This window comes from Chionomys nivalis, chromosome 18, assembly GCF_950005125.1.
Source record: "Chionomys nivalis chromosome 18, mChiNiv1.1, whole genome shotgun sequence".
NCBI lineage: Eukaryota > Metazoa > Chordata > Mammalia > Rodentia > Cricetidae > Chionomys > Chionomys nivalis.
Window position 1 is genome coordinate 4,588,395 of NC_080103.1, and position 27,373 is coordinate 4,615,767.

The 27,373-nt window shown below is 39.6% G+C and overlaps 1 protein-coding gene across 5 annotated transcripts in view; it reads left to right on the top strand.

Annotated features, from left to right (window-relative positions):
- Ash1l (ASH1 like histone lysine methyltransferase) overlaps window positions 1-27,373 on the top strand; it is a 157,737-nt gene that overhangs the window by 14,109 nt on the left and 116,255 nt on the right. For all 5 annotated transcript variants that reach the window (XM_057793376.1, XM_057793374.1, XM_057793373.1 and 2 more), the window contains exons 2-3: window positions 6,431-6,950; window positions 21,676-26,230. In XM_057793376.1, the coding sequence (XP_057649359.1) occupies window positions 6,531-6,950; window positions 21,676-26,230 (4,975 nt within the window). In that variant the 5' untranslated portion in view covers window positions 6,431-6,530. The remainder of the gene's footprint in view (window positions 1-6,430; window positions 6,951-21,675; window positions 26,231-27,373) is intronic.

Consider the following 27,373-nt stretch of genomic DNA (forward strand, 5'->3'; position numbering starts at 1 on the left):
GGAGTTATAGACAGCTGTGAGCTGCCATGTGGATGCTGGGAATTGAACCCGGGTTCTCTGGAAGAGCAGCCAGTGCTCCTAACCCTTAAGCCATCTCTCTTGCTCACAATAAAACCACTAAGCTATCTCTCCAGCCCTCACCCTGAAAGGAGAGTTCAAAAAAGTATAGTTTTAAGTATAAAAATGGCATTTTCTAGAACTTTTTAATTAATTAATTAATTTATTTATTTATTGGCTATAATTTAAACCTAAAGGGAAAACAAGGTAGATAGACCAACATGAGGGCCTGCTTGCTGGGGTTTCTGTCCTGCCCAGTTCCCACAACCTGTAAGCCCCAAAGAAAATCACACAGAGGTCTAATAAGTTATAAACTGATTGGCCCATTAGCCTAGGCTTCTTATTAACTCTTGTAACTTACATTAATCCATTATTCTTATCTATGTTAGCCACATGGCTCAGTACCTTTTTCGGTAGGGCAGGTCACATCTTTCTTCTTCGATGTCTGAACAGGACTGCAGAAAGAACTTTCTTCTTCCCAGAATACTCCTGTTCTCATTGCCCTACCTCTACTTCCTGTCTGGTTGTCCCACCTATACTTCTTGCCTGGCTACTGGCCAATCAGCATTTATTTAAAACATAATTGACAGAATACAGAATTATCGTGCACCAGGTCAAAAAATTAGAAGTCTTTTCTGTGTCCTAGGCAAAAAAAAAAAAAAAAAAAAAAAAAAGTTTTTAAACATCGGTAGCAGTGGAATTGAAAACGATGGGGTATAAACAGCCAGTTATTGGTGAATTTTGGTGTTAGATTAGGTTGAAAGTTGGGGATAGCTAAAAAATTCAGGATGATTGCCAGGTTTCTGACTTGAGCAGCTGGTGGTAATACAGTTACAGAGATTGAATACAGTTAAAGAGATCAGAGAAGGAATGGGCTTTGCAAAAATACTGAACAGGCTCTGTTGAGTCTGGAGTTTAAAAGTCATATACTGTGTAATTTAATACTTAGATAGAATTTAAAGTAGGAAAGGGCTCCCAGGGCTACCAATATTCAGAGAGCTGGTAGACCCAAGCCAAACCAGCAGGTGAGACTTAGAATTGACTACTAGAGAGGTAAGAGGAAAGGTTAGCATCCTAGAAGTTTGTAGACATTGGTAACATGTCATTGTTTCCTTCCTCTGCCACATCATTCGTTTTCTGTTGACATAATTGCATATATTATAGACTGATTATTTCAGTATGTGCACATTGTATAATGATGAAAACAGGGTGTCAACTGTCATTTATTACTCTCCTTATTTTGGGGGTGAATTTTGGTGAGATAGTGAGATAGACTTGGTGGTACATGCCTTTAATTCTGGCATCCTGGAAGCAGAGACAGAGACAGGTGAATCTGTGAGTTCAAGGTCAACATACATAGCAAGTTCCAGGGCAGCTAAGGACACACAGTGAGATTCTGTTTTTTTTCAGTTTTGTTTCTTTTTATGTAGGCTTGTAAGATGGCTTGCTGCAAATCTGAGTATGATTTCTGGGACCTACAGAACTAATTCCCTAAAGTTGTCTTCCACCCTACACAGACACAAACTCTCAAAGGAATAAGGTAGAAAGAGGGAAAGAGACAGACCACACACCTTTGTGTATACATTGCACATATACAAAAAGATAAATGAAATAAAAATTAAAACTTCTCATTTTATTGACTACCAGATAATACTGCAGTATGTATTTCAGGGAGTTTCAACTTTTTTGGGTTTGTTTGATAAAATTAATAAGCATAGTCATTGCCATTTGATAACAGATTTTATTTGTTTTTAAAATTTTTATTATTGTGTGCATACCTGAGAGGTTAAGTGCTTAGTTATAGTTCTCATGGGTTCCATGACTTTCTGTTCTTTCAGAGATCCTTGTTCCAGAGATCAAACTCAGGTCATCTGTCTTGAGTATCAGCTGCCTTTTTTACATGCTGAGCCATCTTTATTGGCCCAAATTTGAATGTTCTGCAGTATATCAAATTATTAAAAACACTACTACTTTTGACAGACAGAGCAAAGTAATTCTTGAAGTAGTTATTGAAGTAGTGAGAAACGACTGCATGTTTTGAGAATGAAACTGACATTAGCTGATGGAATGCATATAGAAAGAGATTGAGAGATAGAAGGGAGTCAGGAATGATCGCAAATTATTAGGCAAGTTGTTGTAAATGAAATGTTTTGCCAAGTATGGTTGCGCACAACTCCTAATACAAACACTCTGGAGGCAGGGGCAATCAATCTCTGGAGTTCAAGGCCAGTCTGGTTTACACAGTGAGTTTCAGGACAGCCAGGGCTAAACAAAGAATCTCTACCTCTAAATACCAGAGGTGTGCGGTGAGGGGAGAGGGAGAGAAAAAGGAAGAAAGAGAGAGAGGTGTCTTCTTTTTGAGACTAAAGGGATAGAGGGATGGCACAGTGGTTGAGAGTATGGGCTGCTCATCCAGAGTACCCACATTTGATTACCAGCACCCACATAATGGCTCACACTGTAACTTCAGTTCCAGGGGACCACCTTCTGGCCTCTCTGGGCACCAGGCATGCATGTGGTACACAGACATACATATTTATAACATATAAAGGTTTTTTTTTTTTTTTTAAATTTAATCAGTGGTAGGGTGGGTTTTTTGTTTGGGTTTGTTTTGGTTGAGGCAGGGTCCCTCTACATAGCCCTGGCTATCTAGGAACTCATTATTCAAACCAGGCTGGCCTCAATCTCTACCTGCCTCTGTTCTGAGTATTGGGATTAAAGGTGTGCACCACCACTGCCTAGCTAAATAATGATGTTTTTTAAGGTACAGTTTTACACTGTAACTTTATTTAGGCTTGCCTTCAACTCATTGTATAGTCCAGGCTGGACTCAAATTTACAGCATCTTTCTGTTTCCATCTCTTCTCATCTTCTATCTCTTTTCAGACTCTGTTCAAGAAATGGAAGGCAAAGTTTTCCTATATGTTTCTCAAACGTAATCAAAATACTTCTTCCCCAGGAGTTTGACACTTAATGTTCTGCCTGGCTTATGCCTGTCTCCTTCCTTAAGTACAGGATTATTCACCTAACTTGCTGTATCCAGTATCCTAGTAAATTGTATTGACCATCTACAAGAATTTTAAAGAGGAAGCTGGAGAGATGAATAAATGGTTAGAACACTGCAGCTCTTGTGTAGGACCAGAGTTCAGTTCTCAGCACCCATGTGAAAGTAGGTTCCAGTGGATCTCATGTTGTCTTCTGGCCTCTACAGGCATTCCCACACATGTGGGTGTGTACACACACATAGACCAACAGAGACACATAAATTTAAAAAGATCTTTGTAGGATTTTTAAAGAAAATAAAACCTAGGGTACTTTATATAAATCATGTACTATGTGCATATTGAGTTTTAAAGTCTTCGTTCATTTGTATCTGCGTTTTAATGTTGACAAAGGGAGTAGTTGCAGTCACTAATTTTGTTTAAAGAAGTCTATAGAAGAAAACACAAATTTATCATAAACTGGGTGTGGTTTATACCTTCAATCTTGGCACTGGAGAGATGAAGGCATAAAGATTGCATTGAGTTTAAAGCTATCCTAGGCTTCAAGGTTTCTGAAAAAAAAAAAAAACAAAAACAAAGTAAGTTCCTTAGTGAAAGTTAACTGTCAGTAATGGTAACATTGGAGAGGTAGAAACAGGAAGATTGTTACAAATTGCAGGTCATCCAGGACTACATTGTGAGTAGGGAGACATTATTTCAAGAAATAAAACAAAGTCAAACTTCTCATAGAAATAAGATCAAATTGTCTTAAGGGTAATATATTTGTCAAGTAAAAATATTTAAGTTGCTACATTGTAGAATTAACAGTGATTACCCATATTTTTATTGAGTACTGTATATTTTAAAATATATACTAATGTAGCAATTTTAAATTTGTTAATTGCCTTTATCAAGTTCAAAACAAAGACAACTTAATAACATTAAGTTTTCGGTATGTGTTTGGTTAAAGTAATGCTCTGTGTGTACAGTGTATTTTGTGCGTCTATTTCTAGAAGTTTGCTGGGTACACTTAAATGTTTCACAGGTACCTAAAGTTTAATACCCTTATTATTGAACTATTTCTTTCAAATACTTATTTATTTTATGTGTTATTGGTGTTTTGTGTGCTTGCATGTTTGTGCACTAGGATTATCCAGATCCTTAAGAGCCAGTTTGTAACGAGACAGTTTGTAAGCAGTTTCTGTTGTCTTCCCAGTTTCATTTTGTGCTCCTTCTCATCATTAGGGAATTTTCACATACATGCTATTTACTTTGGTAACTTCTTTTTCCTGTTCCTTTACATAATATGCCATAATAACTAACACATTTTTTATTACACTTTTACATTATAACTGTATTTATATGATAAGTTGTTTGTTTCCTTTCTAAGTTAAAGTTTGTGATAGCAGTATTTGTTTGACTGGTAATATATCTTACTGAGTCATACGGTTCTCAAGATAATTTTGAGGCCCTCAGAAAATATTTGTTAAATTAATAATGGGATATATTAAGAATAATGAATTAGGACTGGGGAGATGGGTGAGTGTTTGGTGCACAAGCATGAGGACTTGAGATCATATCCCTAGCACTTACAGAAGCTGAGCTGTAATTCCTGGGGTGGGAGAGGGGCGGGGACGGGTGGATCTTTCAGTTCATTGGCCAGTTAGCCTAGCTAGATTGGTGAGTGTGAGGTTTTTTGAGAAGCACTAACTCAAAATAAGGGGAAGCAGTGAGGTAGCTCAGCAGATCAAGGCTCCCTGTCTCTCCATCTATAATCCTGACAGTTTTTAAAATGAAATGTTTGAAACCAACATAAAACCAGTAAAATAATTCTTTATTTTTTTTAATAAAAATGGATTTTGTTAAAAAATGTAGAAAATAAAAAAAATGTAGAAAATATATTCCTTTAAAATTAAAGTCTTGTGCCAGACATAATGGTGCTCATTTTTATTTTTTTTATTTTTTTTATTTTTTTTTATTCTTTTTTAATTAAAATTTCCAACTGCTCCCCGTTTCCCATTTCCCTCCCCTCCTCCCACACATTGCCCCCTCCCCCCACTCCCCTCCCCCATCCCCACTCCTCTTCTCCTCCCCCCAGTCCATTCCCCCTCCCTCTCGATACTGAAGAGCAGTCCAAATTCCCTGCCCTACAGGAAGACCAAGGTCCTCCCACTTCCATCCAGGCCCAGGAAGGTGAGCATCAAAACAGGCTAAGCTCCCACAAAGCCAGTTCATGTATTAGGATCGAAACCTAGTGCCATTGTCCTTGGCTTCTCATCAGCCTTCATTGTCCGCCATGTTCAGAGAGTCCAGTTTCAACCCATGCTTATTCAGTCCCAGTCCAGCTGGCCTTGAAGAGCTCCCAATAGATCAGTTCCACTGTCACAGTGGGTGGGTGCACGCCTCGTGGTCCTGATTTCCTTGCTCATGTTCTCCCTCCTTCTGCTCCTCATTTGGACCTTAAGAGCTCAGACCGTTGCTCCAATTTGGGTCTCTGTCTCTCTCTCGATCTATCGCCAGTTGAAAGTTCCTGTGCCATTCTCCTTGGCCTCTCGTCAGCTCTCATTGTCCACCACATTTCGAGAGTCCGGTTTTATCCCATGTTTTTTTTCAGTAGCATTTTTAATTTTAGCATTCTGGAGACTGAGGAAGGAGGAATTTGAGGTTTACAGGCAGACCCTGTCTGAGAGGGAGGTGAAGAAAGGAGAATCGGATTCGCAGTTATTTCTTTGTTGTATTTGTATTTGGACATCAGTTGCAGAAGTTTCTTAGCTTGTTTATAATGATTTTTATGTTTTGTTTTGGCTTTTTCTAGACAAGATTTCTCCGTGTAGCCCTCCGTCATGCCAGTCTTAAAGACTTGCATCACTTTAACGGCTACAATCTCAAGACAGTTGTTCACGTGTCATCTTAGCACTTGGAGGCTGGAAGCAGCAGGGTCAGATTAAGATCCTCTTCATTACCAAGTACAAGGCCAACCTGGGCTACATGAGATTCTTTGTCAAAAAGCAAGATGCACACATACACACAGATACATACACATGCACGTACACTGAGGAGAGAGATCTCCCTGTGACTGGCTTCATACTTTATATCCTCTTGTCTTGGCCCCTTAAGTGCTGTGATCTAGGAATGTACTTCCATGCTTTGCTGGAATGGTGATTCTTAAAGTCTGATTTGTGCCACAGTATTATAGCTTGTTCACATCTACAGAACAAGAAAAAGAAATTCGAAATTTTAAGTGAATTCACAAGTAAATAATGTGTATATATTCTAAACTACATTTTGATTTAACAGATTTTTTTGGTGCTTATCCTGCTGTCCTTATTGCTCCTTTCTTATATTAATTATTGTTTATTTTCTGATAAATTTTTGTTATGATCTATCCTGCAGGGAAAGAGATGCTGGTCGCAAGTTTTGGAAAACCATATTTTTTTATGGAACAGTGTTCTGTAAAAGTTTTATAAGATTCCTTGGCAATAACACACTTGTGATGGACTCTAGGAATACTGCTATGTTAGGATTGGGTTCTGATTCCGAAGGATTTTCAAGGAAGAGTCCTTCTACCATCAATACTGGCACTCTGGCCAGCAAGAGAGAAGTAGAAATAGAGAGTAACACGAAAGAAGAAGAGGATCCGCGCAAGCGGAATCGAGAAAGGAGCAGTGAAGTAGGAAAAGATGATGGTTTGACTAATGCACAGCAACAGTTTTCAGTGAAAGAAACGAACTTCTCAGAGGGAAACTTAAAATTGAAAATTGGCCTTCAGGCTAAGAGAACTAAAAAGCCTCCAAAAAATTTGGAGAACTATGTGTGTCGGCCTGCCATAAAAACAACCATCAAGCACTCAAGGAGAGCACTCAAAAGTGGGGAGATGGCAGACGAGAAGAGTGACCACCGCCCTTCAGAATGGGTGAGTGAACTTTCCAGCTGCACATGGTCATTGTCAGCCTTGGATTTCTCTGTCAATCTCTGTTTGCACTACTCTTTAGCTATTTCTAAATAGGCTATAAAGGATGGTAAAGTATAACAACATAATTGTGTCTATATTTAAATTTTTGTGTGTATGAATGTGTCTAGTGAATGCCGTTTCATGCATCTAAAGGTCAGAGGACAATTTTGGTGTCAATTTTTTCCATCTTCACATGGTTTCTAGGGATTGAACTCGGGGCAGGCTTTCAAGACAAGTGTACTTACGGCTGAGCCGTCTTACAGGTACAAATGTCTGGTTGTCCCTGGATTTTTACTTGTAAAATTATGACATGATAAATGGAGCTAATTTGTGTAAACCAGATCAGATTGTTGTTGCTCCCAGTGTAACAATGGGGAAAAAATTGGCGATTATATTTAAGACATATAGATTTGAATCTTGTCCAATAATGAAAGAATGAACATATTAATAAAATAAATTGAGGCTCAGATAAAACAAATTATCATAGCACCTCTCTTTTAACATGGATGAAAGGGTGTGATTTACCTACAGCATGAGAGCATTTGTGAAGTGACAGTTGTTGTATAGGGTGTTGATGTTGCTGTTTCTCCTAAGGTCCACTGCAGATCAGTGATCTTGCTTCTGTGGAAACCTGTGCAGATCCTGACTCAGAGCAACAAACAGAAAACACCCAAACATAATGATTAATTATTCTTGTTTAAAAACATTGATTTAATGTGGGCTTGGTAGTGCATTCCTTGCTTCAAGTATTTGGGAGGCAGCAGCAGATAGATCTCTTGGTCTACATGGGGAGTTCCAGACCAATCAGCTATATAGTGAGACATTGTCTCAAAATAAATAATTTGAGGTACATTAATGTTTTGCTTGCATGTCTCTTTTCAATGTACTCATACCTGGTTTCATAAAGGTCAGATTAAGGTGAGGAATTGCCTAGAATTGAACTTAACAGACAGCTGTGAGCCTCCATGTGAATACTGGGAACTAAACTCTGGTCCAGTGGAAGAACAGCCTGCTCTCTTAACTACTGAGCCGTTGTCCAGGCCCATGACTGATTTTTCTTAACTTTGCTCTGTCTAATAACAGTAGCAATCTGTGTGACAGTCTTTTGACCAGAAGTTTTAGTTACATTATTTAGTATCGGTATATATATACAATGTGTGTCCTCTACAGGATCAAGAGTATACATTAGTATTAAGGGTGGAGCTAGACAGAATTGGCCTACCACTTTATCTGAAATTTAATAGTAATCTTCAATGTATTAAATGACTTGACTCTTATTCTCTGTGATCCGTGATGTTTTACCTGCATGTATGTCTGTGCACCATGCATGTAGTGCTCACAGAAGCCAGAAGAGGCTATCAGAACCTCCTTGGACATACTGTACCCCCATGTGGGTTCTAAGAATCCAACCTGGGTCTTTTGGTCTAGCAGCTGAGCCATCTGTCTAGCAACACTCCCCTCCCCCGTTTTCCTTTTTTTGTTTGTTTGGTTTTGTTTTGGTTAAAGAGAGTCTTTGCTGTGTAGCTCAGGCTGTCCTGAAATGTGCTCTTCTAGCTTAGACAGCTGGGTGCTTGGAGTACAGACATGCCTCTGTCCCTAACTTGTCATTAATTCTTTATTATTTTAAAAAAATTATCTAAAAGTTTCTGAGTGTATGTGGTGTATGTACATGCATGTGTACAGGTAGATTGGTGTGCAGAGACCAAAGTTAGGCATCAAATGTTGTCCCGCGCAACCGTCTCGCCAGCAAGAACGACGCGGCACACACAGGATCCTTCTGCAGAAAGCTTTAATGCGTCTTGAGAGGGAGAGCATAAGCTTACAGAGCGGAGACCCCAGAGGACCAAAGCCCAATCCTTTTATAGGTTAATAGTCCTCGCCTCCGACGTGTCACGCTCTGACTGGTTGCAGCTCGTCAGCCCATATGACGCCACGGGAGAGGCAGAGAACAAGGGATGGAAATTTCAGTTGGTGCTGCCGAATGCAGGCGCCATCTTGTAATGGAGTATGCAGGGGTGGCTCCTCACAAAATGTTCTATTACTGTTTATGTCATTCCTTGGAAACGGGGTTGTTCGTTGACTCCGGAGCTAAGCTGGCATCAGAAAGGCCCCTGAATCTTCCTGTCTCCACCCATGACCATACCCAGCTGTGTGTGTATTTGCTGGGAATTAGAACTCAAATCTTCATGTTTGCAAACAAAGCACTCTTAGCCTCTGAGCCATCTCCCCAGTACCTAATTCTCTTTTTTGTGTGATAGAGTCTTCTATGTGTCTCATGTTGACCTAGAATTTATATTTCTCATCCGCAAGCCTCACAGGTGCTAAGATGATGGGAATGTGCAGCACCACACCTATCTTATTACCAATATTATTATTATTTTTTATTTTAGGAAAGGGGGGTGTATCCTGTAGTGAGTGTACAGATTCAAGAACAACTTTGTGAGTTGGTTCTCTCAGTCCACTATGGGTCCTGGAAATCAAACTCAGATCATCAGGCTTGCTTGTCAAGGCACCTTTTACTGAGCCATCTTGTTAGCCATTATTACCCATAAGTCTTTACTCCGAAGTTTGGGCTTTTCCATGTTTTCAGGATTTTTGCTGCAGGTTCTTTGCAGGATTGCTATGGCATCCAAAAGTGTGAGTGTGTTAAGATAGGGTTTCTTGCAGTTGGTCTAACAATTTGCTATGTAGCCAAGTTTTACCTTGAACTCTTGACCCTGCACCTTGGGTTGTGTTTACTTGAGTAGGCCACTTGGTTTGACCAGAACTTTTTTGGTTCTTGTTTGAGTTGTTTCCAGCTGAAAGTTTCACTGTGTCACTCTGGCTGACTGGGAACTTACTGTGTAGACCTTCCTGGCCCCAAACTCAAGAGAGACCTCTCTGAGTCTGCCTCCAGAGTGCTGGGATTAAAAGCATGACCTTTTATTTATTAGTACTGGGTTTTGAACCCAGAGGTTCGCCTCCCCTTTACCACTAAGTTGAGCTCTCCAGCCTTCTATTCCCAGCTGGGCGTGTGAACTGTTGACCTTTCCTCAGAGGGGAATTGGGGTTGTAAGCCATTCTGCATTGGTTGCACATGGCCCTAGGAATCGGGGGGGTTAGAGTGTGTAGGCTGGAGAAGACTAGAAGAGTGCTCCATCTGTGTATCATCCGTGCTAGGTACAGACTTCCCAGTGTTGCTTCCTTGGAGTCACCATCCCCTGTAAGTAATCTCAGTAAACTAATGAGGGGGATCTTTGGTTTGTATTGAGACCTTAGCAGGAGGGGAGTAGGCGGTCTTGCAACAAATACTAGCCCCTCATTGTTCCTGAATATACTGTCATCATTTAAACTTATTTATTTCTGAATCCCCATTTAGGAAGTTGGCTTGATAATACCATGGTAATATAATGATAATACTGTGGGTAGAAAAGTAATTCCTGAAGCAAAGTGAAGAAATTTTTGTATTTAATATATTTTTAGGGTTACATTTGCTAGAATAGTCATACTACATTAAGATCATGCAGTGTTTAGGGATGGAGAGATGGATTAGCCCCTCTAAAGGATCTGTGTTCTATTCCCAATACCTACATGGCAACTCCAAGCCATCTGCAACTCTGCTTCCAGAGTATCACACACCTTGCTCTGGCTTCCAAGGGCACCTAAATCAATATGGTACAAAAGCACCCATACACATAAAACAAGAATGTAAAAAAAAAAAAAAAAAAAAAAAAAAAAAGATGTTGTTTAGAACCAAATTGATGAAAAGAATCTTCCAGGAAAGCAAACGATGCATCATTTTTATATCTTCTAGAAATTTGTATATATAAGCGCGTACATGTCTCCTACATACATATTCTCCATTTAAAACTATAAATGCCATATTGATAATATTGTTTTATATACTGTTGTTCTTTATGTAGTCCTGGCTTGCCTGGAGCTTACTAGGTAGACTAGCATGCCTCTGCCTACCTAGTGCTTTTTTAACTTAGCTAATTCTGAAGATTTTTCCTAAATAGCAGGAGTGACATAGCTTCTCGAAATGTGGGTTTAAATTTCTTTCAGTTTGTATTTTTTTATTTATATATATTGTGTGTGTGCATGTCTGCATACACATGCATGCCATAGTATGTATGTGATTTCGGAGTGTAAATTGTGGGTATGGGCCCTAGGGCTCAAACTCTGGTTCTCAGGCTTGCTGACAAGCACCTTTACCCCAAGACCATCTTGCCAACCTTTAGTTGGTTAGTTTCCTTTAGATATTACTTTGTCAGTTTCCATGCAGAAATGTATGGTTTTCAATTCATAAGTCATTTTGGGAGCTTGGATGTAGTTTAGTTGATAAAGTGCTTATGTAACAGGTATGAGGCCTATATGTAATCCCTAGCATTGGGTAAAAAATTTACAATTTTTTTTTCATAACTAATATCACTATTTAAACTTAGGCTCACCTCAGACTTGCCTTGTATCCAGGCTAACCTCAGACTCAAGATCCTCTTGCCTTGGCATTCTTGGTGCTGGGATTGTAGGCACTGTAAGCATGTGTCACTCTGCCCAGCATAAATCTTTACTTGTGATATCTGGATTTTGATACATCATTTGAAAAACTTCCTTTTGTCGAAAATAATTTTTACTTATACTTTAGCAGCCTCCTATCTATATAGAATATATTATCACATCCATCTCCCACTCTACCTTCCACTTCAACACATGCTCTATCTACTTTTATTCCTCTTTCTTCTGCTGCTTTAAGTGTGTGTGTGCCTATGAGTGTAGGCGTCCATGCTAGACAGAGGTGTAGGATCTCCCTGAAGCTGGAGTTAAAGGTGGTTGTGCCTACACACGGGAGTCCTTGGACTTGAACTTACATCTTCTGCAAAAAGCGTATGTGTTCTTAACTGGAGAGACATTTCCCTGTGGCCACCAATCCCTGTTTTAGTGGGTCTGTGATTGGTGTATAGGAAGGCAGGCTGTTTTGTGGGGCCTTGTGGGCGGGGGGGGGGGAGGGATTTGATTTAGTATCCTGCCATTTTACTTAAAGTGTTTTATCAGTTCTCTGAGTTTTCTAAGGCTTTGGGGACTCGGATATAGAGTCCTGTCATCCACAGACAGGTACCTGACTTCTTTCCTCTTTGTGTCCCTTTATTTGCTGCCCGTGTCTTACTGCACTAAGACTGCTGTCTAGTGGAGAAAGTGCACATGCTTGTTTTGTCCCAATTTTAGTAGAAATGCTTTGGAGTCTCCCCCCATTATATAATGTGGCTAAAGTTTGCCATTTGTTTGTTTAGTTGGTTGGTTAGTTGATTGGTTTTTGAGACAGGGTTTCTCTGTGTTACATCTTTAAAGATCTGGTAAAATTTACCATTGAATCCATTTGTGTCTGGTCTTCTTTAGCTGAGAGTTTTGGGGGTTTTCTTTTGTTTTTTTTAATTTGGTTTGGTTTGGTGTTTGGTTTTTCAAGACAGGGTTTGTCTTTATAGTCCTGACTGTCCTGGAACTTGCTTTGTAGACCAGGCTGGCCTCAAACTCAGAGATCCTTCTGTCTCTGCCTAATGCACAGTTAATAAAAACTCAGAGACAGAAATTGGGGTTCAACCTGAAGATCAGAAAAGAAAAGCAGCCAGCCACTGGCTCTTACTTCTACCTCATTCCTAAATGGCCATTCTGCCTTCAGGAATCCCAGCATGCGGTTGAGACTACGTCTGAGAGCTGTCTCCTCCAGTGTTATAATCCTCTCTAGGTCTGGGATTAAAGGCACACACCACTGCTGCCTGGTTTCTGTGGCAAACTAGTGTGGTTACTGGGACTAAAGGTGTGTGTGTCATAGCTGCCTGATCTGTAAGGCTGGCCAGTGTGGCTGCTTTACTTTTCTGATCCTCAGGCAAGCTTTATTAAAATATAAATAAAATGGCACTACATCTGCCTCCTGAGTGCTGTGATTAAAAGCATGCGCCAGAGTTTTAATTCCTGTTTTTATCTCATTGTTAGAGATATGTTTACAGTTTTAAACCTCATCTTCATTTTAATTGATAGATCATAATACCTCTAGAATTTTTTTTTTTTTTAAGATTTCCCAGTTTAGTAGAATATGTTTTTAAGGTAAGACTTAATGATACTCTGAATTTTATTAGTATCCATTATAGTGGTTCTCTTTTCAGGTCTGATTTTATTTTGGCCTTCTCTCTTTTTATTATTTTAGTTAAGAGTTTTTCTTTCTTGTTAAGTAACCAATTTTTCAGTCTTAAAAGCTAATTTTTGTTTCTGTCTTTTTAAGACCAGCTTTTTGGCTGTATATATTGCTTTTGTTTGTTTCCATTTTATTAATTTCTTCCCTAACCTTAGTGATCGGCTGTTTTGGGGTTTCACCCTCAGGTATATCATTAAGTTGTTTCAGATTTCTATGTGGTGTTTGTTTTTTAATGTGAGTATTTAAAGTTATAAACTTTTCCTTTAGGACTGTTCTCATTTTATCCTATAGGAGTTGGTGTATTGTGTTTTTATTTGATTCTAGAAATTTTTAATAAAATTTTTGTTTTGGTTTCTTTGAGGACCTCATCATTATTCTGTAGTATGTTTAATCTCCATGAGCTTGTGTCTGCTCTGGGTTTCTCTTAACAGAAACCCTATTTCTATTGGGTTTTATGTCCTAGTATCTGATCTGTTTTAGATAAAGTCTCATGGGCTTCTGAGAAGAAAGTGTATTCTGCAGTGTTGGAGTGGATGGATGCTCCATAGTTAGGGTCTCTTAGGTACCTTTTATATAGGATATCACTTAATTCAGATATGTCTCTGCTTATTTTTTGTTAGAAACACCTGTCAATTGGTGAGAGTAGGGTATGTGCTGGATGAATCTGTGACTTTACATCAATATAATTTCTTTTATGAAATTGGATGCACCTGTGTTTGAGGGATATGTGTTTAGAATCTTAATGTCCTTTTTAATGAAATGTTCTCTTAATCGGAATAGGGTTGTTTTCTTGCTAGTTTTTGTTTGAAGTTTATTTCTTCAGATCATTGACACCTGCTTCATTTCCAGATCTACTTGCTTGAATACCTTTTTCTCTCCTTTCAGACAAGACAGTGTCTGTCTTTTGTGCTAATATGCATTTCTTAGAGGTAGTTGACAGATGGTTTCTTTTTTGGGGTTCAGTCTACTAGACTGTGTCTTCTGATTGGGGGTTACAACCATTAATCTTTAGAGTTATTCAAAGGTGTGTGTTGGTACCTATTATTTTGTTGATTTTGTACTGTTTTTTTTCCCCTCTTCCTTTCTTGCTGAATGGTTACAGTAGCATGAGTTATTCTTTCCTGTGGCTTCATGGATGGACTTGTTTTCCCTTCAAGTATTTCCTATAGAACCCTCTTTAGCCTTTCTTTTTTTATGGAATGTTTTTATTTTTGATGAATAGTTGTTGTTTGGTTGTCAGTTGTCTTTTAGAACTTCAGAACATCTGTCCAGGCCTCCTGATATTTACAGTTTCAACTGAGTGATCTGCTCTTTTTCTGACAAACATGCTGCGTGTGTCTTTCCTTTCTCACCTTTATTCTGTGTGCTTGGTGCTTTAGTTACAGCATACTGGGGAGGTAACTCTTCTGGTATGCTTAGTGTCCTGAGTGCCTCCTGTTTCTGCCTTGGTTTCTCTTCCTCACTCTTGAAAGTTCTGTGTTCTCACTCTTTTAAAAATGCCTTAGGTTCTTCTTCTATACTTATTACCCATAGATGTGAACTTTTCAGGGAATCACAGATTTTAGAATTTCCACTGCTATTTATTATTTTCTTTGTCCTTGTTGAATGGTTCCAGTTTTTCCCACCTGTCTTTTGAGACATTCTGTCCTCTCCTTGATCCATTCTATTGCTGAAATTTTCCACAGAGCCTTTTATTTGACTCACTATGCTTTTCTTTTTTCTTTTTCAGTCCCCCAATGAGTACAACTTTAATTAAAAATTATAAACAGTACTGCAGAGATATTTAAACTTTAAAATGCTACGTCTTAAATTTAAAGTTCTAAGACTACATTTAAAAGCCAATCAGGCGTGGTCGTGGTGGCGCAATACCTTTAATCCCAGTGCTCAGGAGGCAGAGGCCAGTCTGGTCTACAGTTTGAGTTCCAAGACAGCCAGGGTTAAACAGAGAAATCTTGTCTTGAACCCCACCTCCAAAAGCAAATTGGCCTGAGTTATAGAAACTGTAAAAAAACAAAAGGATCTCTGTTGTTTATAAATACATTTTAAGTATAAAAGTGTAAAAGTGGGGCTGGAGAGATGGCTCAGAGGATAAGAGCACCGGCTGCTCTTCCAGAGGTCCCGAGTTCAATTCCCAGCAACCACATGGTGGCTCACAACCATCTGTAATGAGACATGGTGCCTTCCTTGCCAGCAGTACATTGTATGCTTAATAAATAAATAAATAAATAAATAAATAAATAAATAAATAAATAAATAAAGTGTAAAAGCATAGATATTCAGAGAATTGGCTGGACAAGAGGACTCCCCTGTCAGTTTCCCTTTTGACTTCATGTGCAAGTTACTGGTTATGCTGTAGGGTTTGGTTGTTAAAGCACTAAAAGGCGGCCACATAGGGAGCTGCCGTTTCTGTAGCCTCACTGTTCTGTGTGGAAATGGAAGGTTCTGAGTTCTTTCCTTTGGACCCTTATATTCCCTATTTTCTTCCTTCTAGTCCAGTATGTATAGAAAAGGTTTTCCTAATATAAAAAAAAGGGGGGTGGGGAGGGGGGCTGGAGAGATGGCTCAGTGGTTAAGAGCACTGACTGCTCTTCCAGAGGTCCTGAGTTCAATTCCCAGCAACCACATGGTGGCTCACAGCCATCTATAATGAGACCTGGCACCCCCTTCTGGCTTGCAGGCACACATGGAAGGAATGTTGTACACATAATAAATAAATAAATATTAAAAAAAGAAAAAGTTTTCTTCATTAGAAGTTTGTAAAAAAAAATTCTCTCCTTTTTTTTGGCATTTATATGTGTGTTGGAGTAGCATTAATAAAAGAAAATAGAAACTCTTTTTCTGAATCCCATTTTCAATAAAGTTGCTAAATTGCATGTAGTTCTTTATCTATTTCTTTTTTTATACTTGTGGATTGCAGAGTACGACTGATGAAATTATAAGTGGATAGTTAAAGCCAAAGCAGGGGAGCGTGGTAGCTTTTCATTTTAAACTCAATTATGATTGAGCAATTGAGGAATTATCAAACAAGTAGAAACTTTCCTAAGTATAGTTAATAATGACCTTGGGGCTTTTGTTTGTTTTTTTTTCCCCAACATCAAGAATTAAACTACCCAAACTTAAAGAAGTAATTTTAAGTTTACTAAATTGAAAGGTGAGAAAGATTGCTCGTTAAGAGCGCTTTATGCTCTTGCAAAGACCCAGGTATGATTCTCAGCACCTACGTGACATTTACAACCATTGGTACTCCAGCACCACCTTTGGACTCTATAGGCATCAGACACACACCTGGTGCAAAGCATATATAGATGCAGGCAAATACTCATACAGATAAATACAAATTTAAAAAACAAATTGAACAGTAAAGGAAGAGAGCTTAAGGAATGGGAATTAAAGACTTAAACATATTTCATGTCTGTGACTTCTACCTCTGCTGCCATTGCACGTATTTTTGTTTTGAAACTGTACTGTATTATTTATTTTTCTCTTACCTAAGTATTAAGATTTTCTTTTCAGTTTTTACATTTCATTGTCAACAGCCCTCCTCTTCCTCTTTGTCCAGTATTTAGTTAGTCATTGGTCCTGGGTCAGAGACTGGTGTGTCTGTTCTCTTGTGAATAGGATGTTTCCCATGTACTATTTGTTTGGTTTCCAACTTCACTTTTTCTTGTTCTTTTTGTGTGGGCCTTGGCTTTTACCAGCTGAGCCATATCTCCAATTCTCACTTTTCCTAGAGTATGAAACGGAAAGGCTCTGCTTATGTCCTAATTGTCATTTGTTTTGTAGTGTACATCATGAGGCGAGAGTACTGTATATGTTTCTGGTTTCGTTGTTGTTTTGTTAATGGAAGTCATCATTGAACCAATTGTTAGAAGACAGAGCTTCTTTAGTGCCAGAGATTTAAGGCTAAAAACCATCACTTTAGTTCAACAATTCACGTGCTGGTTTTCATAGCTGTCTAATCACATCTCTTACTTCATTTTAATGACTTGTAAATCATTTCAGAGCTGTTCACATACATATTACAAATTAATTCTGAAATACAGCTGTATGATATTAAATGAAGTCTTCTGAGGGAGACTCCAGAATTAAATTTCTTTTTTTTTTTTTTTTTTTTTTTTTTGGTTTTTTGAAACAGGGTTTCTCTGTGGTTTTGGAGCCTGTCCTGGAACTAGCTCTTGTAGACCAGGCTGGTCTCGAACTCACAGAGATCCGCCTGCCTCTGCCTCCCAAGTGCTGGGATTAAAGGCGTGCGCCACCACCACCCGGCTCCAGAATTAAATTTCTGTATGATAACAAAACCTAGAGCTTGTGTGTGTGTTTCAAGGGGTACATGTGCCACAGCATGATCCCGTCTGATCTCACTTTTTAAGTGAAAACATGCTTGAATACACAATTCTACGTTATACCTCTTTCACAATTAGTAACTATGAGATCTCAGGTTTGCAAGGAGTTTTGGAGTTCCTTTGAGTAAAAGGTTTATTAGAGTTAGTAATGCCATAGATAGACATGCAACATGGCAGTAACTCTTAGGAGAGAGTTCAAGATAAAGACCGAGAAATCCGCCGGGCGGATTTCCAGGACAGGCTCCAAAGCCACAGAGAAACCCTGTCTCGAAAAACCAAAAAAAAAAAAAAAAAAAAAAGACTGAGAAATCCTTGGTAGCACAAATAATAAAAACCAGGAGACAGGTATTGAAGTTCAAGCTGAAGATCAGAAAAGCAAAGAAGCCAATCACTAGATAGTTCTTACCTCTACCTAAGACCCAGACAAAGGAGCCACCCTGTCCTCAAGGTGGGCATGCTACCCTCTCCACCAATGAGCTCTTATCTCTCCTGCCTTCTGTTCCTCTTCTGCCCAGCCACATTACTCCTGTCTCTTACTCTTGTCTCTATCTCCCTAGTGCTGGGTTTAGTGCTTGGGATCCCAAGTGCTCGTGCTACCTTTGTGTGTCTCTGTTTCTCCTTTTAGACAGATCCAATCCCGGATAGCCTTGAGTCCTGGGGCTAAGGTGTGTGCCACCACTCCCCGGCTTCTAGTAGTTTAGCTCTACACTCTGGTCTTCAGGCCAGCTTTATTTATTAAAACACAAATAAAATACCCTTCTTTTGAGTTTCAAAAGGGAGAGAGGTTCCATGTACATGTACTGTGTGGCTGATGGGTAGACTATAGTGTGTGCTTGTATAGAGACAGAGAGATTGCTCAGTGATTGAGAGCATTTGCTGCACTTTCACGCAACCTCAGTTTGATTCCCAGCAGCCATGTTTGTTGCACGTAGCCAACTCTGTGGTGTCTCACACTGTCTGATGCCCTCCACAGGCCTGCACTCATAGGTACAAACCAGTACATTCATACACATAAATAAAATAGTGTTTAAAAATGATTTGTGCTTGTAATCAGGTTGACTCTGATTCTTGGGCAGCAGGGCAAAGGGAGAAGACCTGCATTTTGAGGAAAGAATGTATGAGCTCAGAATGTAGGGAAAGTAGGGAAGAGGGGTCAATTTAGTTAATGTTTGTTTATTATATGTGACATAAAAGCAGTCATGTAGCTTGAATTCTACTTCTTAATAGTAAAAACCTGGAGTCAGATAATAGGGGTGAAAACTGATAGAACAGCAATATAGTCTGTCACTAGAGAGACCTTTTACCTCTACCGAATCCTCAGACTACATCTCCAGACTGCATCTGAGCTCCCGTTTCTCCTGCTTCATATTCTTCTCTCCACCCAGTCATATCCCCGCTTCCACCTCCCTTGTGCTGGGATTAAAGGCACGCGACTCCCAAATACTGGGATTAATGGTGTGAGCCACTACCACCTGGCTTTGTTTCTCTTTGAGACTGGATCAATCTAGTGTAGCCTAGATGACCTTGAACTCAGAGGTTTGTCTGCCTCTGCCTTCCCAGTGCTGGGATTAAAAGTGTGGGCCACCACTGGCTTTTAAGGCTAACTAGTGCTTTAGGCCTGCACTCTGATCTTCAGACAAGCTTTATTTGTTAGATACAAACAAAATATTACCACACAGTCACCACTGAGAACTTGAAGTCTGCTAGTTTGATGCTTACAAGTCAGCTATGAGGGAGGAAAGAGGAGGCTCTTGAAGATGTGCATGACCCAAGTGGCCCTGAGCCCCAGCCTGTAGGCGGAAGTTTCTGTCCTGCCAGCAGCTCCCAAATAAACACACTTTATTCGTTACAAATGCTCAGTAGCTCAGGCTGGTTACCAACTAGTAACCCATTTCTGTTAATCTTACTGCTGCCCCGAGGCTCGTGACTTTTACCTCTATCCCATTTTTTGTGTCAGACTCATTCTCTTTCTGGCTGGCAACTTCAGACTTCTTCCCAGCATTCTCTGTTTTGCTCACCCACTTAACCTTATTCTGTTCAGCTATTGGCCAGTCAGCTTGTTTATTAAACCAATCATAGAGACAAATATTCACAGTCTACAAAGGGATTATTATTTCACAGCATAAACCTAACGGTCAGACCAGGTATCTTAGTTACTACAGAGACTCCATGACCAAGACAATTCTCATAAAAGAAAGCATTTAACTGGGGGCTTTCTTACAGTTTCATCATGGCAGGGAGCCTGGCAGCAGGCAAGCAAGTGTGGTACTGGAGAAGTAGCTGAGAGCCAATGGGGGCTGTTTTTATTGAAAACACCACATAGGGATTTCTAGAGTAATACACCGAAAGCCTAGCCTAAACCAGAAACTTGCTCTTGTGGTCATTTTTCATGTTGGGAATAAGTTATAAAAGGAATCTAGGGCTCGAGTGATAGCTATGCAGGTAAAGAATTAACTGTTTGACCAAAGCACCAGGGTGCAATTCGAAGAACCCACATTGGGCTGCAAGGAATCTGAAACTTCTGGTCTCTGTCAGCATGTTGACACACCTATTATCCCTGGAGGATCTTAAGTTATAGGCTAACTGGATGATACATACATACTGTCTTAACATACCCTCCTTCCCAAAAAGCCTTTTTTTATGTGCCAAGAGTAGGGAGAATCTTACCTTTCTTCATTAAGTTATATAGCAAGAAAAACTTGCTGTTGAAGTTATACATGATATTTTAAATATTGATAATAACATTTTTCTATTGGTTATTCTTTTTGAGACAAGGTTAGAAGAGTACATTGTGGAGCCAGTTAGATGGCACACTGTGTGAAGGGCACTTGTGAGTCGAGCTCCATTTCCTGGAGCCCACATGAAGGTAGAAAGAGAACACTAACACCACAAAATTGTGCTGTGGCCTTCACAAATGTACATGTTCCCATGAACATGAACATTCTAGGCATGTGCTCATAGGAGCTACTCTTCCAGCTCTTTTCTTGTCAAATTTATTTGGTTCTGAATGATATTAATATGGTTACTTATTTTATCACAATATATCTTACAATATTTCAAAATATTCTCTCTCTCTCTCTCTCTCTCTCTCTCTCTCTCTCTCTCTCTCTCTCTCTCTCGTGTGTGTGTGTGATGTACCTAAGCATGTTTACCTCAGCACACAAGGTCAAAAGTTGATGGTGTGTTCTTTAGCTCTCTACCTAATTTTTTGTGGTCTCCGGCTGAAACTGATGCTTACATCCCAGGATCCTCCTGTTTCTGTCTTCAGTGCTCAGCTACAGGTGTCACATCTGGCTCCTCCATGAGTGCTGAGCTCCAAACTCAGGTCTTGGTGTTCACACACAGCAAGTGCCTTATTCCCTGAGCCATCCCCCAAGTCCTCTTCTGTTGGTGACACGGTCTCAACTCTATAGCCTAGGATTAATTCAGATGCATGGAAATCCTCCTGCCTTACATATGCCAGAATTAATAGATATCATGACCACACCCAACTTAAAATATTTTCTGTAATACCATATTATTGATTTGTAGTTAGATATAGTTAGTTGCTTCTGTTATTTTGATAGTCAGAAATTTGGGTACTTTTTTTTTATAACTTTTAACCATATAAAATAACAAGTTGTCAAGCTTGATGTCAAGTCTATTTACCCAATGACCCATCTTGCCTGGTAGATTTTTGTTGTTGTGTTGACTTTGTTTTTAGAGGCATTCTCAATTTTTTTTTTTTTAAGACAAAAAATGTCATTTATTAAGGCATTCTCAATTTTTAAGACATAGCCAAGTCTGGCCTTGAACTGACTGGGCTCAGACTCATCACTGTACTCCTGCCTCAGCCTCCCAAGTGTTGAAGTTATAGTCATGTACCACTATGCTCCACTTAACACTAATTTTCTTAAAAATATTTTCCCAAGTCTAGAGAGATGGCTTAGTGTTAAAAACGCTTATTACTCTTTCAGAGTACCTTAGTTTTTTCCTCAGCACCCATTTTGGGAGGCTTACAACAGTTTGTAGCTCTTGCTCCAGGAAATCTTCTGGCTTGTGTGAGTACCTGCATTAGTGATGCACATGTGCATTTGTGTGTGAGAGAGAAGAGAGATGTAGTCAATTTGTTGGAGTATAATGTGAAATTGTTATAAGATTTGCTCTCTCTGAAACCTTTTTCTTATTCAAATTTTAGGACCCTTCAAAACTATACAAGAAAGCAGGTGATGCTTCAGCCATGGAATGCCAATCTGAAGAAAGCGTCCATCTTCATTCACAGGGAGAAAATAGTCCTTTGTCTAAGAAGCTTTCTCCGGTACATTCACAAATGGTGGATTACATTAATTCAGCACCATCTCTTGCTGGCGTACGGGATCCTGATGTAAAAGACAGAGCATTACTTAATGGAGGAACTAGTGTAACAGAAAAGTTGGCACAGCTCATTGCTACCTGTCCTCCTTCCAAGTCTTCCAAGACAAAACCGAAGAAGTTAGGAACTGGCACTACAGTAGGATTGGTTAGCAAGGACTTAATCAGAAAACCAGGTGTTGGCTCTATAGCTGGAATAATTCATAAGGACTTAATTAAAAAGCCAGCTCTTAGCACAGCAGTTGGGTTGGTAACTAAAGATTCAGGGAAAAAGCCTATGTTCAATGCAGCGGTAGGATTGATTAGTAAGGACTCTGTGAAAAAATTGGGAACTGGCACTACAACAGTATTCATTAATAAAGACTTAGGCAAAAAGCCAGGGACTATCACTACAGTAGGACTGCTGAGCAAAGATCCAGGAAAGAAGCTAGGAATTGGTATTGTTCCAGGTTTAGTGAGTAAAGAGTCTGGCAAGAAATTAGGACTTGGCACTGTAGTTGGACTGGTTAATAAAGAGTTGGGAAAGAAATTGAGTTCTACAGTTGGCCTAGTTGCCAAGGATGTTACGAAGAAGATTGTAGCGAGTTCAGCAATGGGACTGGTTAATAAGGACATTGGAAAGAAATTAGTGAGTTGTCCTCTGGCAGGACTGGGCAATAAAGATGCCTTAAACCTTAAAACTGAATCACTGCTTCCCACTCAGGAACAACTTAAGGCTTCTTGTAGTGCAAACATCAATAATCATGAAAGTCAAGAACTTCCTGAGTCTCTGAAAGACAGTGCCACCATCAAAACTTTCGAGAAGAATGTTCTGCGGCATAGTAAAGAAAGCATGTTGGAAAAGTTTTCAGTCCGAAAAGAAATTACTAATTTGGAGAAAGAAATGTATAATGAAGGAACGTGCATTCAGCAAGACAATTTCTCATCTAATGAAAGGGGAGCCTTTGAGACCTCAAAGCATGAAAAGCAACCTCCTGTCTATTGTACGTCTCCAGACTTTCAGATGGGAGGTGCCTCTGATGCATCTACAGCTAAGTCTCCCTTTGGTGCAGTAGGAGAAAGCAATCTTCCTTCCCCTACACCTACTGTATCTATTAATCCTTTAACCAGAAGTCCCCCCGAAACTTCTTCACAGTTGGCTCCAAACCCGTTACTTTTAAATTCTACAGCAGAACAAATGGAAGAAATTTCTGAATCTATTGGAAAGAACCAGTTTACTGCTGAAAGTTCTCACTTGAATGTTGGTCACAGGCCATTAAGTCATAGCATAAGTATTGAGTGCAAAGGAATTGATAAGGAAATCAGTGAATCAAAAAATACACATCTAGATATTCCTAGAATAAGTTCTTCCTTGGGGAAAAAACCAAGTTTGACTTCTGACTCTGGTATTCACACAATAACTCCTTCAGTTGTTAACTTTACTAGTTTATTTAGTAACAAACCCTTTTTAAAGCTTGGTGCAGTAGCTGCATCAGACAAACACTGCCAAGTTGCGGAAAGCCTGGGCACTAGTTTCCAGTCCAAACCATTAAAAAAAAGGAAAGGAAGAAAACCTCGGTGGACTAAAGTGGTGGCAAGAAGCACATGTCGGTCTCCAAAAGGACTAGATTTAGAAAGATCCGAGCTGTTTAAAAATGTTTCATGTAGCTCACTATCAAATAGTTCTGAGCCAGCTAAGTTTATGAAAAATATTGGAGCATCGTCTTTCGTTGATCACGACTTTCTTAAACGCCGATTGCCAAAGTTGAGTAAGTCTACAGCTCCATCTCTTGCTCTCTTAACTGACAGTGAAAAACCATCTCATAAATCTTTTATTGCTCACAAACTTTCCTCCAGTATGTGTGTCACTAGTGATCTTTTGTCGGATATTTATAAACCCAAAAGAGGAAGACCTAAATCCAAGGAAATGCCTCAACTAGAAGGTCCACCTAAAAGGACTTTGAAAATACCTGCCTCTAAAGTTTTTTCTTTACAGTCTAAAGAAGAACAAGAACCCCCAATTTTACAGCCAGAAATTGAAATTCCTTCCTTCAAACAAAGTTTGTCTGTATCTCCTTTTCCAAAAAAGAGAGGCAGGCCTAAGAGGCAGATGAGATCTCCAGTGAAGATGAAGCCACCTGTACTATCAGTGGCTCCATTTGTTGCCACTGAAAGTCCAAGTAAGCTAGAGTCTGAAAGTGAAAACCACAGAAGTAGCAGTGATTTCTTTGAGAGTGAGGATCAGCTTCAGGATACAGATGACTTAGATGACAGTCATAGGCAAAGTGTCTGTAGTATGAGTGACCTTGAGATGGAACCAGAAAAAAAAATTAGCAAGCGAAACAATGGACAATTAATGAAAACAATTATTCGCAAAATAAATAAAATGAAGACTTTAAAGAGAAAAAAACTGTTGAATCAGATTCTTTCAAGTTCTGTAGAATCAAGTAATAAAGAAAAAGTACAATCCAAACTTCATAATACAGTATCAAGTCTTGCTGCCACATTTGGCTCTAAATTGGGCCAACAAATAAATGTCAGTAAGAAAGGAACCATTTATATAGGGAAGAGGAGGGGTCGAAAACCAAAAACTGTCTTAAATGGCCTTCTTTCTGGTAGCCCTGCCAGCCTTGCTGTGCTTGAACAAACAGCTCAGCAGGCAGCTGGGTCAGCACTAGGACAGATCCTTCCCCCCTTACTGCCTTCACCTGCTAGTAGCTCAGAGATCCTTCCATCCCCTGTTTGCTCTCAGTCTTCTGGGACTAGTGGAGGTCAGAGTCCTGTTAGTAGTGACGCAGGCTTTGTTGAACCTAGTTCAGTGCCATATTTGCATATGCACTCCAGACAGGGCAGTATGATTCAGACTCTTGCAATGAAGAAAGCTTCCAAGGGGAGGAGGCGATTATCTCCTCCTACTTTGTTGCCAAATTCTCCTTCTCATTTGAGTGAACTCACATCCTTGAAAGAAGCTACTCCTTCCCCAGTTAGTGAGTCTCATAGTGATGAGACTATACCCAGTGATAGTGGCATTGGGACAGATAATAACAGCACATCAGACAGGGCAGAGAAGTTTTGTGGACAGAAAAAGAGGAGACATTCTTTTGAACACATTTCTCTGATTCCCCCTGAAACGTCTACTGTCCTAAACAGTCTTAAAGAAAAACATAAACACAAATGTAAGCGCAGGAGTCACGATTATCTCAGCTATGATAAAATGAAAAGACAGAAACGAAAACGGAAAAAGAAATATCCCCAGCTTCGCAATAGGCAGGATCCAGACTTTATCGCAGAGCTAGAGGAGCTAATAAGTCGTCTAAGTGAAATTCGGATCACCCATCGCAGTCATCATTTCATTCCCCGAGACCTCCTGCCCACTATTTTTCGAATCAACTTTAATAGTTTCTATACACATCCTTCTTTTCCTTTAGACCCTTTGCACTACATTCGGAAGCCTGATTTAAAAAAGAAAAGAGGGAGGCCCCCTAAGATGAGGGAGGCAGTGGCAGAAATGCCTTTTATGCACAGCCTTAGTTTTCCTTTATCTAGTACTGGATTTTATCCTTCCTATGGCATGCCTTATTCTCCTTCACCCCTTACAGCTGCTCCAATAGGGTTAGGTTATTATGGAAGGTATCCCCCCACTCTTTATCCACCACCTCCATCTCCATCATTCAGCACTCCACTGCCACCTCCTTCCTATATGCATGCTGGTCATTTATTGCTCAATCCTACCAAATACCATAAGAAAAAGCATAAGCTCCTTAGACAGGAGGCATTTCTCACAACCAGCAGGACGCCTCTTCTTTCCATGAGCACCTACCCCAGTGTACCTCCAGAGATGGCTTATGGTTGGATGGTGGAGCATAAACACAGACACCGCCACAAACACAGAGAGCACCGTTCTGAGCAACCCCAGGTTTCCATGGACTCTGGCTCTTCCAGATCTGTCTTGGAATCTTTGAAGCGTTACCGGTTTGGAAAGGACACTGTTGGAGATCGATATAAACATAAGGAAAAGCACAGGTGCCACATGTCCTGCCCTCATCTCTCTCCTTCAAAGAGCTTAATAAACAGAGAAGAACAGTGGGTTTCTCGAGAGCCTTCGGAATCGAGTTCTTTAGCCTTGGGATTGCAAACGCCTTTACAGATTGACTGCTCGGAAAGTTCCCCAAGTTTGTCCCTTGGAGGATTTACTCCCAGTTCTGAGCTAGCTAGCAGTGATGAACATATGAACCTTTTTACAAGTGCAATAGGCAACTGCAGAGTTTCAAACCCTAACTCCAATTGCCGCAAGAAATTAACTGACAGTCCTGGACTCTTTCCTGTGCAAGATACTGCCCTGAATCGGCCTCTCAGAAAGGAAGCTCTGCCTTCCAGTGAAAGGGCAATTCAAACATTGGCAGGTAAGAGGGGTATTTTGTTGTCTATTATTTGTGTTACAGGAATAAATTATTTTCTCACTGCTTTCTTGATCCATGTACTTGACTGTTAAATTTATGCTTTATTTTTGTTTCTATATATTTTGAAATCCTCAAAGTTTCTATTTTACTTAGATGTAAAAAGTGAGGAATATCTTTGTTCTACGTTATATTTATTATTTTTTGAGAAGCATCCTTTAAAAAAAGAAAGACTTTGGAAACCAGGAAAAATGCTTCAACTCTTTACACAAATGCTTGTGCTTCGTTCCTTAGTCAAGAAATAGCCCAGACACTTGTGAGCAGTGGGTAGCACTCACTGTATGGTAGTCAAGTAATTGCAAGTGTGTCTGTGTTCCACAGAATTCCCATGTCTCGGTAGAGGAAAACTTTTGAGGACTAATTTTTTCCCCCAAAACAGTGTAACAGTCCTGGCTGTCCTGGAACTCACTTTGTAGACCAGGCTGGCCTCAGACTCACAGAGATCCGTCTGCCTCTGCCTTCCAAGTGCTGGGATTAAAGGTGTGCATCACCATCAGGTTTCAGGACTAAGATTGGATTGAATATTCAGAGAGGCTTTATGTTCCAGATTACTTTTAGGTATCTTCATCAAAGTTATTTCAATTAGATATAAAAAGACATGAACCATACCTAAATCATTCTCTTAGAAAAATGTTTTTTGATACGAGAGAAGATAGAAATGAAACTGAAGTCATTGCTTATGCAAATAAAGGATATGCATACCTTAGCAATTACTATAATCTTTAAAGGGTTTGTAAGTTTAACTATAAAGTCTGATGCTGTAAGTACATTTTTTTTTTTTTTTTTTTTGGATTTTTCGAGACAGGGTTTCTCTGAAGTTTTTGGTGCCTGTCCTGGAACTAGTTCTTGTAGACCAGGCTGGCCTCGAACTCAAAGAGATCCGCCTACCTCTGCCTCCCGAGTGCTGGGATTAAAGGCGTGCGCCACCACTGCCTGGCCACCAATGCTAGTTTTTGGATATCAATTATTTCCTAGGTGTTGTACTTTGGGAGCCATTGTTTAGAATAGGGATTGGGATGTACATTTCATTTTTCTGTGGAAGAGAAGGATAATAACAGAAATTCTACTCAGTTTCCCTGTTGTGAAGTT